The 18,305-nt window shown below is 35.9% G+C and overlaps 1 protein-coding gene across 11 annotated transcripts in view; it reads right to left on the bottom strand.

The window, feature by feature from the left end:
- Positions 1 to 18,305, bottom strand: part of Dmd (dystrophin, muscular dystrophy) — a 2,390,387-nt gene that overhangs the window by 819,641 nt on the left and 1,552,441 nt on the right. For 10 of the 11 annotated variants that reach the window (XM_006527768.3, XM_017318379.2, XM_017318377.1 and 7 more), the window contains one exon: positions 11,863 to 12,027. In XM_006527768.3, coding sequence (XP_006527831.1) covers positions 11,863 to 12,027 — 165 coding nt within the window. Of the gene's footprint in view, positions 1 to 7,101; positions 7,625 to 11,862; positions 12,028 to 18,305 lie in introns of those variants that run through there. The other variant, XM_017318378.1, reaches the window with a different exon arrangement.

The raw sequence follows: 18,305 nt of genomic DNA, 5'->3' as shown, positions 1-18,305 counted from the left end.
GAGCCTGTAGTTCCTAAATTGTCAGAATGTTGCAGTCATCTGCTGAGGGGCAATAGACAAACAACCCTGTTGTCATCATCATCACATATTGTAAAATAGATTTTAAAAACGAAATCAACGTTTAAACCTGTAATTGGGCTATAATTTTTCATCAAAGTGAACATCTTTCCAAGACTATTTGCTATGAAAGACAAGGACGATTTGTACTTCATTTTAAAACTGGTCTTAAAGGCCTCAGATTACAAACTTAAAGCTAGAATCATTTTGTCATTTAAAACATTTCTTGTGGAGAAGAGCCATGGTTCTACTTTAAGTCATAAAGTTCATTTGTTTCAGTTTGTTTGTTTGTTTGTTTGTTTGTTTGTTTGTTTGTTTTGATGGGTAGCCAATGGAGAAACCCAGAAAGAGACTAGTTAAGAGTGAGTACAAAGGGAAGACAAAATGATCTGGAGACTTGAAAAAAACACCATCCTTACTCAAAGAAGTATATAACTTAAAATGATAGTGATTTGGAACCAATCTCCTTCGATAAAGAATGGTGATGAAACATAGAAAAGGTACAGGGACCATATAAAATGTCTTCCTGCTACTGATGGAAGTTCCTTGGAGAGCCACTATGTTTTTATTAGGTCAGAGTTCAGTCTCTGAGGCTCTTATGGCATCCTTTTAGAACACTCACTATACAACATGGCATATGTGTTAGCATCGATTATGCTTCATACTTGGAGTCTATTTATACATGATACCTACTCTAAGCAATTTGAGAGTGAGTAGCTCCTTAACATAAGACAGCAAAATCAATCAATATGTGGCTTGTTAACTGAATAGAAATTTCATTAGTACAGTTAGAGATGTTCACTGGGGATTGGTGTGACCAAATTTCATATGCATTTAAGTAATACATATAAAATATTGGACTATATGCTTGTTAACAGTATAAAGATATAGCAAGTAGATAGGAAATAAAGGGATAATAAATTTATAACTAGTTGAAGGTTCTAACCAAAGCAAGTCTATGTTAAAGTAGAATGAGGTTTTCTAGTATGTGCTATTGTGCTCATAGTCTTTGGGATTCAGTCTACTGGAGATGTTTTGCTGATATAGATAAATTTATAGAAGAGGTATATACAATTATATTATATTATACTTATATGATCTAAATTTAAAAGAGAACTCTAAGATACCTGATTGTATTTAATTATTTGCATGTATTTTAATTATAATTGATTAATATACTCTGATTCTATTACTATTTAATGGAGTCTATTACAGTATAACAGAAAACCAAAAGCCCAAATGTTCACTTTCTTATGCCTATTATCAAGTACATTGACAAGTATATTGAAGTAGGAGGCAGAACAATTGGAGTTGAGTTAGAAAAGGCCATGTATAGGAGAACTTTTTCCCAGGAAGACAACTGCACATCTATAAATTAACCCAAAATTAGGCACAAGGGGACAGGCTATTTCCTGATGTTGCCCTTAACAAAGAATGAATCAACAGGGTTGTGTGCCTCACTCCTTTAATAGTAGCAGAGGCAAAGGGATCTCTGAGAGACTGAGTCCATTTTGGTCTACATAGTGAGTTCCAGGCTAACAAAGGCTATGTAATATGACCCTGTCTCAAAATCAAACCAGAAACAAAACCAAAATATGATGAAATGGCACACACAGATCTTAATTTGAGGTTAGGGTTGACAAACATTTTTACATCTAATCCCACTAAATAAAGACAAGATGGGAGAAATGTCACATCAATAATGGAGAACATTCTATATGATAAACTATTCCATGTAAGGCACAATGGCAATAAATGTATTTCAGGAATCAGCACTGTGAGTTCAGTGACTATAGTAAGATGAAATTTAGCAGTGTAACGAGTATCAAACCAGGGATCAAATTGTCCTCTTTTCCTTCCCATACAAGAATGTCAACCTAGAGAACAATCTTCAGACTGGTGTATTTCCCTGGAGTTATGTGAAGACTATCTTAGTGAGATGAGGACAGGAATGTTATGAATGAACCCACTTTCCAGATTCTTAGCCCCATTAAGGGTTTCAACTGGATCTGTTATCATGCTAAATTTGTTTGCCATTTTAATTTCTTTCCCCCACCATTTGGTCTATGAAATTTCTCCCCACTCTCAAGAATAACTCTTTAGAATATACCAATGGTCATTGTTTCTGAGATATATTCATTCAAAAACAAAAGTCTAAATCCAAACACTGGTAATTGAAACCCATTTTGAATCGAGAATCATCAAGCTACCAAACACTTCCTCATTTCATTAATAAACTTGTTTCAGAGAAAACTTTTCCTGACTATGTTTGATATTTATTGGTCCAAAACTTAGCATGTCTAGTTATTACTAGCCATGGATGTTAATGGTAATTGCAAATACAAATCAAATTAATGGATTTAAAAAATAACTGAGAGAGCTTTACTGTCACAAGAAATTGTTTCTAAAAATTGAATTTCACATAGATATATTTGTCATACAAAATTATGACTGAGTGGTTAACAAAAGATTTTATAGCATAAATACATACTATATTAGGATATAATTTTTTGAGGGGAGGGAAATGAAAGTGTGATTTAAAGAAGAAGCAGCAAAATATAAAATTTCTATTTATAAAAGATAAGTTTGTTCATGCATTTTTAAGTGGATGATGGTAGATAATATATTATTATTGTGTTTGTATTACATTGGATACATTCAGAGGAGTAAAACAATACATTTTAATTTAATTTATTTATAATTTTTGTTTTTTGAGAATTTAAGACAAGAGTGTGCTGTATTTACACCATTTCTGCCCTTCTTTCTCTATCTCCTGCTACACTCTCCCCTTCTGCTCCCTCTCAAATTCTTCTTCTATAAAGACACACACACACACACAGAGGCGGGGTGAGAGAGAGAGAGAGAGAGAGAGAGAGAGAGAGAGAGAGAGAGAGAGAGGGGGGCAGATACACACACACACAATGTGTCTGTTCTTGTAATATACACCCACCAAAACGACTTCATGTATTGGTTTACAAGTTACACACAGTTCATTATCAAGGGAACCCAGGGCAGTAGCTTGAGGAGGGGACTTGGAGGCAGGACCTAAAGCAGAACTACTGAGGAATACTACCTACTGGATTGTTCCCAGGCTCACTTTCAGCCACCATTCTTATGCCTCCCAGAAACTTCTGGCATGGAGTAGTATAGCTGACAGTGGGCTTGACCTTCCCACATCAGCCACTAATCAATAAAATGCCCCATACACTTGCCTACTTACCAATCTGATGAAGGCACTTTTTGTTTTTTTTTTTTGGGGGGGGGGGTCAAGACAGGGTTTTTCTGTGTAGCCCTATCTGCCCTGGAACTCACTCTGTAGACCAGGCTGGCCTCGAACTCAAAAATCCACCTGCCTCTGATGAAGGCACTTTCTATATTGAGGTTCCTTCTTACCATACAGCTTGTGTCAAGTTGAAAAAAAAAGCACAACATACATAGAAAACAATATATATATATAGAAAACTCCTTTCAAACATAAATTTTAAAATCCAAGGGGTTAAAATATATAGCGGGTGAAGTGCAAGTTTTTGATAGTGTCATAAGATGCAGGACAACATGGTATTTTTCTGAAGCAAGAGCCATGGGAGACACGTGATGTTTGGAGACAGTATGGGTAAGACTCAACGGACAATGATGGTGTGCTTGCATAGGTAGCTTTGCAGCACTTTGTTGGTCTTGTAAATGTGCTGATCTTCACTTCACTGAGAGAGGCACTCCAGAGAACTTCTCCTGGTTTTCTGGTTGGTTCTGTTCCCTCTAGCTGACTGTGTCAATTAAGTGGAGGTCTGGAAGTTTCCACTGGATCATGCCCCCACTGCTGATTTGTGCTTTGTATTGTGACACTACTAAACTGGACTGCTGGCATCCTGACAAAGGAGATTAAGATCACCCTGAAAACTACTTCTAAATAGTCCACATGCACTTGTCTTATTTACCACCTTTTCTTCCCTATCTTTGGACAGTGGGCTGGCTAGAAGGGGCCTCAAAGCATTCGAAAACTCTTATTAAGAATAGGTTGAAAACTGGACATAGTACTACCGGAGGATCCAGCAATACCTCTCCTGGGCATATATCCAGAAGATGCCCCAACAGGTAAGAAGGACACATGCTCCACTATGTTCATAGCAGCCTTATTTATAATAGCCAGAAGCTGGAAAGAACCTAGATGCCCCTCAACAGAGGAATGGATACAGAAAATGTGGTACATCTACACAATGGAGTACTACTCAGCTATTAAAAAGAATGAATTTATGAAATTCCTAGCCAAATGGATGGACCTGGAGGGCATCATCCTGAGTGAGGTAACACATTCACAAAGAAACTCACACAATATGTATTCACTGATAAGTGGATATTAGCCCCAAACCTAGGATACCCAAGATATAAGATATAATTTGCTAAACACATGAAACTCAAGGAGAATGAAGACTGAAGTGTGGACACTATGCCCCTCCTTAGATTTGGGAACAAAACACCCATGGAAGGAGTTACAGAGAAGGAGTTTGGAGCTGAGATGAAAGGATGGACCATGTAGAGACTGCCATAGCCAGGGATCCACCCCATAATCAGCATCCAAACGCTGACACCATTGCATACACTAGCAAGATTTTATTGAAAGGACGCAGATGTAGCTGTCTCTTGTGAGACTATGCCGGGGCCCAGCAAACACAGAAGTGGATGCTCACAGTCAGCTAATGGATGGATCATAGGGCTCCCAATGGAGGAGCTAGAGAAAGTAGCCAAGGAGCTAAAGGGATCTGCAACCCTATAGGTGGAACAACATTATGAGCTAACCAGTACCCCGGAGCTCTTGACTCTAGCTGCATATATATCAAAAGATGGCCTAGTCGGCCATCAGTGGAAAGAGAGGCCCATTGGACTTGCAAACTTTATATGCCCCAGTACAGGGGAATACCAGGGCCAAAAAGGGGGAGTGGGTGGGCAGGGGAGTGGGGGTGGGTGGATATGGGGGACTTTTGGTATAGCATTGGAAATGTAAATGAGTTAAATACCTAATAAAAAATGGAAAAAAAAAAAGAATAGGTTTTTAAAAATCTAAGTCTACAGAGAGGTATTCTGTCTTCTAAACTAGTTTTAGAAACTACCTTGCATGCAAGAGAGGTTTTTATAGAGTCCTCTTCCTGGGATTAACAGGGAACACTGAAATTCTTACAAGACATAAAACATATAGTAGATTTCTCTTGGCCAACCAAGTGCTAGTACAAAATATATTTGCATGAGCGGTTCCAAGAAGTCTTCCCTAAAGAAATAGCAGTTTCTAGTCTTGAGACGCCCATTGTTTTAAATTGACTAGTTGAGTTGGAGAATGAGCCTCCTCTTCTGGTTCTCTGCTGAAGAGACTGTCTCTTGGTGGATTTGTTTTCTGGAAGTAATGTTCCTGCTTGTTGGTTGGAGATTTGGGAGTTGAGATGGAAGATCAGGATCTTTCTTTTCATGTACATATGTGACAGAGACTTCAGGCTCTTGTTGAGTTAGATTGAAGTTATGTGCTACAGAGTCTCCAGGGGACAAAGGGAACATCTAACTTTCATAACCTTGTTCCCTCAGGGGTGGGTATTAGTATATATAATGTAAAGTCTAGCTATGCTACAAGGTTTATGTTTCCAGGTAGATTGGGGCATTGACTATATCTCAGCCAGGTACCGCAAGGATTGGACAAAAAATGGTTTATCCTTGCATGATGCCTTATAAGTGTGGAAGGAATCTGTGCTGCAGAAGATGTAGTAGTTGTGATTCTTTTATTTTGAGTTTCTTTTTCCCTTTACCATACTGATGAGACCCATCCATGGGTTGACTTTAGCAGGGGTTCTGCCAACTCTGGATTTGAGCCTGGTTTCATCAGCATTTGATTGAAAGGCTTAAAGTGACAGGCTCCTGTTATATCACAAACAAATTGGATATTTTATGCCTTCAGAGGGTCTCTGGATAAAGCAAGGTAGCTGATGCATGGCCTCATTCCCTTATCCAAATATTGGCCTGTAGCCTCTGTGAAATTATGTGACTAAAAAACAAATACTAAAATTTTCCTCCCAAAAAACTGGGAAATGGTTTTAATTGTCACAGGAAAGCATTTCTTACTCTATGCTCTATTTCTTTTTCTTCCACTCATTTTCTGTCTCTCACTCTCTATGTCATAATGAGATTTGTTGGAGTTTACCTACATTAGTCATTGCTGCTAGAGCAGAACAATATGGTGGTAAGCAAATGTTTGGTTACAATCTTTCCACCAAAAAGAAAAAAAAATTCTGGAAGACAGACTGTGTTAAGAAGAGGAAGGATAATTGAAAGCAGAACTCCAAAATGCAACTTCCAGGATGCTTACATCCATCACTAGGTGTAAATCTATAGTTTCCTAGATGAACACACCTGGTTTGGGGTCACCAGTGTCCCTATATGTAAGTCCTCATTTGTACTCTGTAATCTAGCCCAATAAAGCCTCATCGTTATGTTAAGGATTGGCTTCCATGTGTATCTGGGGTTAATGCACTTTCACTTGCTTTTCCCAGGAAGAGTCAATCCAACAGTGTTTCAAGGTGCTGGTATGTGACAGTTTACTGCTAAACTTGTATTTAATTGTCTCAGAAAATTAGTCACTAACTGTTAAAAATTACAAGTAAAGCATGCATAAATAAAACTGCCAGAAATAAAAAGGACAATAGAATAAAACTTGTACATAAAATATGCCACCTACAGGGTGTATTTTGTGAAGGAAAAATAATTTTGTCTCAAAGTAAAGCAACTGGTCCTTCCAGAAGGAGGAAGGAATATGTGGTACTAATCTCAGTAGACTTATGTTCATAGAGAAGGAATCTTTTTTTATTTTTTGAGTTTTTATTTTTTTTAAATTAGGTATTTTCTTCATTTACATTTCAAATGCTATCCCAAAAGTCCCCCAGACCCTCCCTCCCCCCCACTCCCCTACCCACCCACTTCCACTTCTTGGCCCTGGCGTTCCCTGTACTGGCTGTCCTGGAACTCACTTTGTAGACCAGGCTGGCCTCGAAACTCAGAAATCCGCCTGCCTCTGCCTCCCGAAGTGCTGGAATTAAAGGCGTGCGCCACCATGCCCAGCTGAGACGGAATCTTATGTTACATAGTCAATGCTTGCTACGGATTTATTTGTAAGCTCCTTAATAGTAAGTTTTAACCAAAACAGAATCCTAGTGAGAAATTAGTTGAAAAGTTTTTTTTTAAATTAGAAAATATTCTTGCATTAGGATCTGTTCTTTATAAATTAAAAAATACTGCTAAACCTGGTAGCACAGGTGTATAATTCCAGTTGCTCAGAAGCCTGACACACTGAAGGTGTTCCTGAGCAACTTTGTGAGGCTCTATTACGATTCTAAATATTAAGTACGGCTTAGAGATACAGCTCAGTGGTAGAGAGCTGCTCTAGCATGCATGTTGTGCTAGGTTCAATCCCTATGATTACAAAATAGTGTGTATAATCATGGTGGACAGCAGGATTTCATGCACCTCCTTTGTTGGTCTATCTTCAGTTTCAAAAACCAGCTTTACAAAGTTGCTCAGAGGAGCCCAGGCTTCCCTGGAACAAAAAAAGAAAACTGACAGACTGCTGTAGTCTCAATATCTTCCTCACCATAAATCTCACTTCTCCATTTTGAAGAACATTTCATACATTTTTGTTTGTTTGTTTGTTTGTTTGTTTGTTTGTTTTTTTTGCCTCTTACAAATACAATATCTCTTGATCTGACTCTGGAATTTCTGCTTTAAGGACCCTCCTGACTCACGATTTCAAGGGAAATTAGTGCCCTGATGTTCAAGTTTGTGGGAAGATGGGGACTGACTTCAAAACACACAACTGGGAAACATAGATAGCCTAAATTCTTTAATTCTTTCAGTTGTTGCCCGTAGAAACCCTCATGCATTTTTCTACTAACTTGCACTTGGAAGGCCCTTTATTTTGTTTATTTTGTGCTGTTTGGTTTAGGTGTGTTTGTTTCTTGTTTGTTTTCTTTTTGAGACAGGCTCTCAGGTCACTCAGGCTGGCCTCAAACTGACTATATATTTGATAATGGTCTTGAAATCTAATGTCTTCTATGTCTACCTCCTGGCATCCTGAATTACTAGTATTTGCCTGTTTTATACAGTGCTTCATGTATCTAAGACAAGCCAACTAAGCCATATCTCTTGTCTTGTTTGAAGAGAATTGTGTTCATTTTCTTACTGCCATTTACACAAGTGCCAAAATAAAGTCTCTCTTGCCGGTTAAATTGTCCACCATTATTTTCCCTGACAATACTGACTGCTATGTGAATGCATAATTCAGTTATTTAGTTTTTGTAGCGGTCAGCTATTAGGATTCTGTAACATGTCTGTGAATTTGACATTATAGACAATTACATTTATAACATGGTAAGGAAGAGCCAGCATGTTGGGTTTATTTATAGACCACAGAAGAAAAAGCCATTCTTGAGCAAGGAAACCCTACCTCTGTCATCAATATAGAAATAGCCCATTTACTAAGCTTTAACTGAATGAATTACGTATTTACTCTACCTGCTATTTCAATAAAAAGTTTAGAAAGCAGTAGTTAGACTATTATATGTCAGATAAACAGTCTACCTCTAGCTCATTATTGAGAGTTTTCATTAAAGATTAAAAGCATAAGATCCTTTATAGAAATTCTAAACTGGTCCCTGGATCTTAGCATTCAATTATCATTTGTGAAATCTGAAATCAACATAGTTTATGTCTAAATTGAGAGTACATTTGAAAATCAAAATTCAAAGGCTTGCCTTCTAGTGGGCTGACTGATGGGAAAGGGCTGTGATTATGCCTCATTTTCACCCTCTACATCACAGATCTCATTGATTATGTTTCTCAGCTTGCTAAGGGTTCTGTGAGGTGATTTTCAAGATGAATATTGCTATTTGCAGGATTTCCTGAATAGGAATATTTTGGGAGTAAATTGCACAAACCAAGTGATGTGCAGTCAATTTTCACTCCAGCATAAACAATATATTAGAAAAGAACCCTTAAGGGCTTTTCTTTCCTTTTTTTTCCTTTCTTTCTTTCTTTTTTTTTTTTTAAACTTGGATTTCATTGCATACCTTGCAGCATTTCACCAATAAGAATGAAATGCCAGGCAGGCAATGCTGAATGGAGCTCATGCAGGACATTGCATAGTATTTTTTTTTAAACGGGTGCTCAGAGTTGACCAGAGAAAACTAATGAACTGAATGGCAGGGTGCCAGACCCTTTGCTCCTGAGATTATCATGACCACTGTACATAGAAAAAGAAAGGTTCTTTAAATGAAGGAAATGGAGCCAGGATGTAGCTAGCTTCCTTCATATCTACTTTCTTTGCAATGACTTATAACTGAAATTTGTAAAAGGCAGTTTAATTGCCTGTGTTAAAAAGTTGGCATGTTTTCCAAACCATTTAAAAGCTTTATTTTATGTTTTTTTCATTTTGGATAAAGTCCAACAAAGAATAACTCATTTTATCATTTTTAAATTTGAAAGTAAACATTTGATTTCTTTAAGCAGAGGAATATACAGCAAGCCTAAAGACTGGAATTCATAATTAAAGCAAAAAGATAAAAAGGTGTAATGTTAATAAATCATTTACTAGAGAGTAGAGATAGAAGCTAGACAAAGAGGGATAATGAATTGCTTGCTTAATACTAACAGTGGTAACTATTTCTTGATTAAAAGCCAAGGATTTTGGGATTACTGGGAGAAGCTCTTTAGTTAGCAGACACAAGGTCATATGTCCTCTTGCATTGGAATACAGACAAAAGCAGAAGAAAGGGCCTTAAGGAATATTTATTTTTCAATCTACACTCCAAAGATGAAACAAAACAAAACAAAACAAAACAAAACAAAACAACAAAATCCTCACAGAACTCATAATGTGTAAGGAATATACCAAAGTGTTTTCTGCACAGCAAGAAGCAGTTGTTTTTTCCCTCAGTGATTTAAACTAAGCTGTAGGAAGTAAATAGCACACCATCAAAACACTGCACAGCAGTGAGAGAAGTGACATGTGGCTTTGATAATGAAGTTTATTAACAAAGAAAAGAGTGCCTTTGCTGTAGACTGTAAGACCTATTTGTCAGAAACTTGTGTGCTGTTGATAAACAACAACTGATGTGACTTTTCAGTATTGGAGACCGAACTGGGGACAGGAAGGCATGGCAGAGACCAGACTAAAGTCACTTTGGTCAACACAACACGAAGTATTTGTGTCATGAGATTTTGTTTCCCTTTTTTGTACATATATTACATAGATCACGTTGAGTATCTACTTTTTTTCCCCCAAAAAGACCCACATTGATGAACAGACTTTTACATATGTGTTACAAAAGTTACAAAATCAAACATGGTTCCTAGTTGAGAGGGAAGAATTTGTGTCCTTTCTGATTTGTCATATGAAATCAATGACTTAAAGAAAATATTAGATCCAACAAACCTGGAGATCTGGCTCAATTTATGGCACATTTAGCTCAAGTGTCTGTACTTTCTTAGTGAGGTGGTTTGTTCAGTAATGAAGCAACTGGAATTGATCAGATGCATCACTGGTAATGACACTCGTGTCAACTACGTCTGAGGATGCTGTGTACTGGCTAACTGGAAGAACAAAATCCTAGAAGGAGTGGCTTCTCTGAATTGAAGACGTCCTTTGTCCAGTCATCCCTTGTGACCATGCATGCATGACTGAGGGTAGGATGACTCAGGCATCAGAAGCCATGCCTTAGTGTCAGGATCTCCAAAAAATTATCAATGTACAGTTTGTTTTGTTACTTATCTTTATATATACTTTAAAATTAACTGCATTTGTTACTGGGTAAAGGTCATTGTTACTCATGCGTTTGAGTATCAGACTAAATTGTTGGCCTTGGCAATGACTGAACAGGCTGAGTTTTGTCCTGGGGAAATGATGTTTACCTGTGACTTACAAAGTACCATGTGTTCTCAGTGCACTGCTAACAGAATGTTCGATAAAAACATCAGGGAAGCAAGGTAAAAGGAAAACATTGCACTTTGCAAATATAACTCAATTTAGCTGGAACAAACCTTTCTACCACTCTGATATTTTTATTCTGTCTTTAAAGCACAACTTTCTCAAATGTCTAGGATGAAAACTTTAGATAATAGTCAGTTGTATATAAGACATCTAACAAATATATACATTTTAAGTGAAGTTAGAGCAGAGATGGAAAATGGACTGTACTAACATGATGTGAATATTATAGTGGCCATTTTAATAAATATGTCCAGTAAATTCTTAGAGAAGAAGGAAATGCTAGTGAAATAATCATTACAATAACACCAATGGTAATGTTAAAACAATTCTCTACTTAACAAAAATTTAAGTCTTCGGAGACTTCCCTAGAACTCTCTTTATGCTTTCTGATATAAAACAAAACAAAACCCTACTTAATTATTTTACCAAGGATCAAGTCCAAATGAAATTCTTCCTTCTCTAGTACCCAGGTGTTTTCTGTTCATTCTGGCCTGTCTTCAGGGAGATTCCTATTCATTTAACCAGAATCTTCTCTTACCACAGTTGCTTCCACTAACCCGCCTCCGGAGCAAATAACCCTATTTTCCATTTGGAATTGAGACATTCTCCCAGTCTCAATTTCTATTCTATAAACTCCATTTCAGAGGTTGCTACATTTATTGTGATGAATTGAATAATGTTTCCCTTGTCCTGTTTTAAGGAGTGATGAGATTCAAAGAAATCAACAAGTAACTTAATTCAGTCATTGAGTCATCCTGCCAGAAATGAAAACATAAGCAAGTGGTACCCACCTTTATGTCAAACGGTCCTGCCTGACTTGGTTGGTTATAAATTTCCAACTGGTTTCTAATAGGAGAGAGCCACAGAAGCAGGTGATCCAGCTGCTCTTCAAGCTGCCTAAAATCTTTTAAGTGAACCTCAAGCTCTCCTTGTTTCTCAGGTAAAGCTCTGGAGACCTGAAAGGGAAAAAAAGATAAATAATTCTCATGGTATATAGTAAAAAAAAATGGCAAAAGTATTAATAAAGATATTATAACAATTTGCTGGTCTGTTTATTCAATAATACTTTAAAAGTTACATATATGCCATGTTCAAATGTAATTAACATATTAGGAATCATTGGATAATACTCAAATACTGTATATAGCATAGACATTAATGACTATTTGTAAATATACATTTTATGCCTAAGCTAAGTGTGTTGTCTCACATTTGTGATACCATAATATGTGTGACAGAGGCAGGTGAATTGTCATGTGTAGGAGGCTAACCTGGTATACAGGGCAAGTTCAAGGGTAGCCAGAGATACACAATGAGACTCTGTATCAAAAAACACCCATAAAAATAAATAACTTACCCATACTTACTCAGATGCATGCTCCAGTTAATTGATATCAAGGGGGCATATTCCTAATATAAATCCTCATTTACTAAGTGTGTATGTCAACTACAGAGCCTTTGCAGTATTACAAAGACACGCACCAAATTATTGAGGGCTAGTACTATGTCTATAAGTATTTCCCCAAGTAAGTGTGATTTATACTAACAGAATATAATGAAATTAAAACCAAAATGAAGTATATTTTTGTTGGTATAGCAATGATTTCTTCTACTATATTTGCCTTTAGTTTGTATTTAATGGAAAATTATACAAAGAAATAATTTACTTACAAGGAAATGAGTAAAATTATAAGCATTTTTGTGATCTATAGTTTGTGAGACATAGTGTAAATAAGTGAAGCAAGCATTGAGGAACAAGACATTTGCTTGAGAGGAAATTAACACAATAACTACTGGTTATTTTTATGAAGGGCTCAGTATATAGTAAGCACCATGGTTGGAAGTCTCAAATTCATCACTCTCTTTAATCTCCCATGACCATTTCATATCACTACTGTTAGTATCTCAGTTTTAAACATAGATAACACTGGACTTGACAAATGCCAAATAGCTTTGGAAACGATATGCTATATGGTTAAACATTGTTGGAGCCAATATAAGTTACTTAGATTTAAAGCCTGGTTTGTGCTTTTGCAGAAATCCTAGCCCAGTTTTCCCTAACATCCAGTGCCTTTCTCATAGCCTGCAGAGTGTACAGATACACTGTTAATCTAAAAACTAAGTAATCTTTAAAAATTGCTTAGAACAGTTCTCTGTATGACAGTGAAAGACAATACAATGGCTAAATATTAGCAACAGTTGTTCAAAATCCTGGGCAAACAGAAAGCTAGGATTAACAATTGAGAAGCTATTTTCTTCAGAATATCAAAAATTAAAACTAATATAAATGGATAGTGTCAGTTTGTAATGGCAACACTTTGTAATATTTTGACACTTCTCTTGTAGTACAAATGTGGTACTACAGTGTAAATCAATAACAGTATAATGATCATTGAGAAAATATTATTATACTATGAGTAATGTAGAACATATTACAGAAAGAACATAGGAAAGTACACTGGGCTGTAGTGTTTATTGTAATAGATAACTATGTCAGTGGACTAAGCAATGCCACTTGCTTTAGAATTATTTATACATTTTAAGGGACTCACCATTGAGCACTATTATAATCTTGTAGTTGAACCTCAAGAGATGCTATGTAGAACACAGACACATTAAACAATTAACTATTGTGTGGTGGGGAGAAATGTCATACAAGGTCACATTACATGCAAATTACATGTGTGGAAACAGAATGTAAATTATTCTATATATACTGTGTAAAAGGTATGTGACTACTTGAGCAAAGAGGTAATATCCTACTCTGAAACAGGCACCACCGTGACTGAACTTAGGCTCCATATGAAATGGAGAAGACCTTGGGATCTGGCTGATCCATGGCAATATCAATAGAAGATGTTAGGTCTGGATTTGTTTTGTTCAGCTGCACCTGGGGTGATGGAGCAGTGAGTTGAAACAAAGACTCCAGATGTATTTGGTGTAAATCTCATATAAGACTGATGGATAACTTCACAGTATATCTTGATTAAATAATACATTTAAAAGAGAAAAATAAGTAAGATTTAACAATTCAAATCTGTGATGATCAAAATATCACAGTTTATTTAACTGTCATTGTGTGACCAGTTTTTCTTTTTTCTCTGACAGAGATTGTGGTGTCTCCATATAACAATGATCTTATATTTTGTTAGTTTCGATTTTTTTTTTTTTTTTTTTTTTTTTTTTTGGTTTTTCGAGACAGGGTTACTCTGTGTAGCCCTGGCTGTCCTGGAACTCACTTTGTAGACCAGGCTGGTCTCGAACTCAGAAATTTGCCTGCCTCTGCCTCCTGAGTGCTGGGATTAAAGGCGTGCGCCACCACGCCCGGCTTATTTTAGATTTTTAACAAAGTATTAAAGGACTAAGAAGCAGTGATAAATATGGAAGCAACAGCTTTTGTGGAAAGTTGTTCTCCACACCTTGACCTTCACTCTTGGCAGCCTTTCCTTCTGTGGGTAAGGAGATAGGAGCTTTCTGTTCAGGCTTAAATAACAATGCTCAACCTGCTTTCCTAATTTATAGCTTGTTATAGAGCCACATAATCTTTGTTTTAAATGACTTAGGTATGTGTTCATAGGTTCAAGCCCATAGTTCTGAACTTTTTGTGCATTCCTGTGCACATACATATATGCAGAGGAAAGAGATTATACGATAATAGTAAATCTGTATTGTGATGCATTATTAATTCCTTTTGCATAGTTTTCTATCATTTAAACTAAATATTTTATTTTTATTGGATGGTTTGCTACTCACAAAGACATGTTCCAAGTATTTTAAAGTTTCAACTAGCAGCATCTGAGAGACTGCAGATGCTGAAGTAGCTGGAGATAATCTTCATTGTATTTCCCTAATCTGTCTAAAAGAGAAATATGGAATTCTTTTTATCTGATCAGAAAATATTTTACATTTTATGAAAGTATTATATGTAAATTGTTTGTTTGTTTGTTTGTTTCAAAAAATATCTTTATCTGGCCAGTTTTCTTTTGGTTTGTTTGCTCTTTACTTATTCATTTTCAGAAATTTCTTTTTTAATTAATTAAGGGGTTTTTTTGTTTGTTTTTTGTTTTGGTTTTGTTTTGTTTTGTTTTGTTTTGTTTTGTTTTGTTTTGTTTTTTTTGGTTTTTCGAGGCAGGGTTTCTCTGTGTAGCCCTGGCTGTCCTGGAACTCACTCTGTAGACCAGACTGGCCTCAAACTCAGAAATCTGCCTGCCTCTGCTGCCTGAGTGCTGGGATTAAAGGGGTGCGCCACCACGCCCAGCATTAATTAAGTTTTGATTTCACTTTATGTCCCAATCATAGCTCCCTCCTTCCTCTCTTCCCAGTCCATGCTCACAAATCCCTCCTTCGCATTGCCCCCTCCCCTTCTCTATCACATTCAAATACCAAAATTCATATAACATTGAATTAAGGTTTATTGATTTTGTTCTCATCTTTATAACACATTCCTCCATTACTATAAAGGTGAAATAAGTCCTGACAAAAATAGTACAATGAAGATTTGGCTTAATTTCAAGTAATGGCATGGAAGCTTTGCCAACAGTAAGATTTCATCCTAGTTATGTGGTATTAGGTATTTCCTTCTAGACCTTTCTTTTCTACCACCATAATGTTCACTTCTGAGTATTTAATAAGTTATGCACATGATTTCCCTTCCTGATTTTTGTTTCTGGAGGAGATATGTTCCTACCTTTTATAGACCTTGAGCAAATACCCGCTGAACTAACAGAAATTTCCAAGTTTCATATTAGTTTATTAGTTTATTTTTCCTAGAAATATGTCTGGAGAAGTTAATTATGTATGAATGTATAATGATTGCCATATAATTTTAAATATATATAAGCTATAACATCATAAACCATTACATATATATATGTATATAAAGTTATAAATCTTCAATAAATAGATAAGCATAATAAAGCACAACACTAGAATTTTCTACATGATCAAGAAACTTGTGAGACTATGCCGGGGCCTAGCAAACACAGAAGTGGATGCTCACAGTCAGCTATTGGATGGATCACAGGGCCCCCAATGGAGGATCTAGAGAAAGTACCCAAGGAGCTAAAGTGATCCACAATCCTATAGGTGGAACAACAATATGGACTAACCAGTACCCCGGAGCTCTTGACTTTAGCTGCATATGTATCAAAAGATGGCCTAGTCGTCCATCACTGGAAAAAGAGGCCCATTGGACTTGCAAAATTTATATGCCCCAGTACAGGGGAACCCCAGGGCCAAAAACGGGGAGTGGGTGGGTGGGTATGGGGGACTTTTGGGATAGCATTGGAAATGTAAATGAGGAAAATACCTAATAAATTTTTTTTTAAAAACCCATAGGCAAAGACAAAGGAGAAATGATAAGTGAAAAAATATTGGGGACTCTCCTTTCAGATAAAAGGTTAATTTGCCTAACACGTAAAAGAAATTCTGTACCCCAAGCAGAGTCAATTAACCTTGGAACATGGGGCTCACAGAGCCTAGGCCACCAATCAAGGACCATCGAGGACATGGTCTTAGACTCCCTACATATTTGTAGAAATAACAGTAAAATTCATGGCAATCTTTATCTGTTTTTAAATCATTAATGTTTACATCTAATATATCACATTTTAGATTCACATTTTACATAATCTAAAACTATACTTCCCATGCATGTTCTCTATGGTGAATGGAAATAAATACATTCAATATTCTTATGTCATAAGTGAGTGTCTACTCAATTCTTGACCTAATTTCAGACAAGATTTATTTACTTGTTCTCTTTTTTTCTGATTGGTAACTCCAAACATTTGTAACTTTTATTATTAAGGTAAGCAGAAGCATCTATTTCTGAAATAAATGTTTTATATACCAACCTCATACTTTACAAAAAATTTCCAGGAAAGCTAAAATTTTGTCTATAAAAAGATATATCAGAACTTGAAGAGGTATTGTAGCAAATGGTTCATAGTTGTCATCTAGAAACCAAAGCTAGTAAGCAAAAGTTAGATGGATAGATCTGTAGTATCTATCAGAGAAACAAAAGATCCCAGTTTACTGTATAGAAAGATTATCCAGTGAAAGAAATGGGAAACTGGATCTACTGAAAATCTGATTAAAAACTATAAACAATCAACAAACAAGAGAAATCCCAAACACTACACAATCAGTGAAATGCAAATTAAAGCAACAATGTTACTCTGTTCACTGTGTAATATACTGCCTGCTGGGAGAGGATTTATTAAAACTACCTGCCCAAATGAGTAACCTTATGCTACCTGTTCAACTACATATTCTCATTGTCGATAAAATAATTTGATCACACAGAAAAGAAAGGTTTTTACCCTGAAATGTATGAACACTCCTGAGAGCTTAAGAAAACAAACCTAAACAAATAGAGGGATATACTTTATTCATGGACTATATGGCCTATTGTAACAAATTAGTTTAGTTCAAATAATCTATAAATTCAATGTAAGCACAATAAAAAATGTAGGTTCAAGTCTTTCACAGAAATTGGCAATGTATTTTTTAATTTATATAGATTACAAGTGACCATATATTCAAGGAAATTTTGATAATAAACACATTTTTTAAAATATTTGCGATCAGGTGTCACTTTTAATATAATTACATGTGTGGTATTTTTTAAAGAACAAGTAAATCATATTATGATAGCAGTCTCATGCCATTCAAACCAAGAGAACATGACATTTTTAATAAATAGTTCTATCCTAATTTAATATTTGTTTGAACAATGTGAAATATATATATATATATATATGAAACACATGTAATTTTCTTTATGTTTTATAAACCTTGATGGAAAAGAGAAGTTAATCATATTTCTAAAACTGAAAATGTTTTCAAGATATGTTATTGATGATTAAATAAAATGTAAAAAGTCATTAGCCATAAAGGGTTAAGATAGATAAAGCAAAGTTTACTCATCAAAACAAAGTTAAGAAATCAAGGAAAGGTTAAGGTTTTTTTTAAATGTTGTCACAAGAACGTCATAAAGTTCATTTTATGTAGAATGATACTAATTATAAGAAAATTATAAAAGCTCAATGTATTAAAGGTAAATGGGGCTAATGTTTAAAGATATAGAGCTTTTTATAGAACAAGGAGATCTCTCTCTCTCTCTCTCTCTCCCCCCCCCCCCCCACTGAAGAATCTCAAATGGCTGAGAAATGCCTGGCAAATACAGAAGTGAATGCTCACAGTCATTTATAAGATGGAACACAGGGCCCCC

The sequence above is a fragment of the Mus musculus genome, chromosome X (assembly GCF_000001635.26).
Source record: "Mus musculus strain C57BL/6J chromosome X, GRCm38.p6 C57BL/6J".
NCBI lineage: Eukaryota > Metazoa > Chordata > Mammalia > Rodentia > Muridae > Mus > Mus musculus.
Note: the sequence above shows the minus strand (reverse complement) of the source record. Positions and strands in the feature narration are given on the sequence as shown.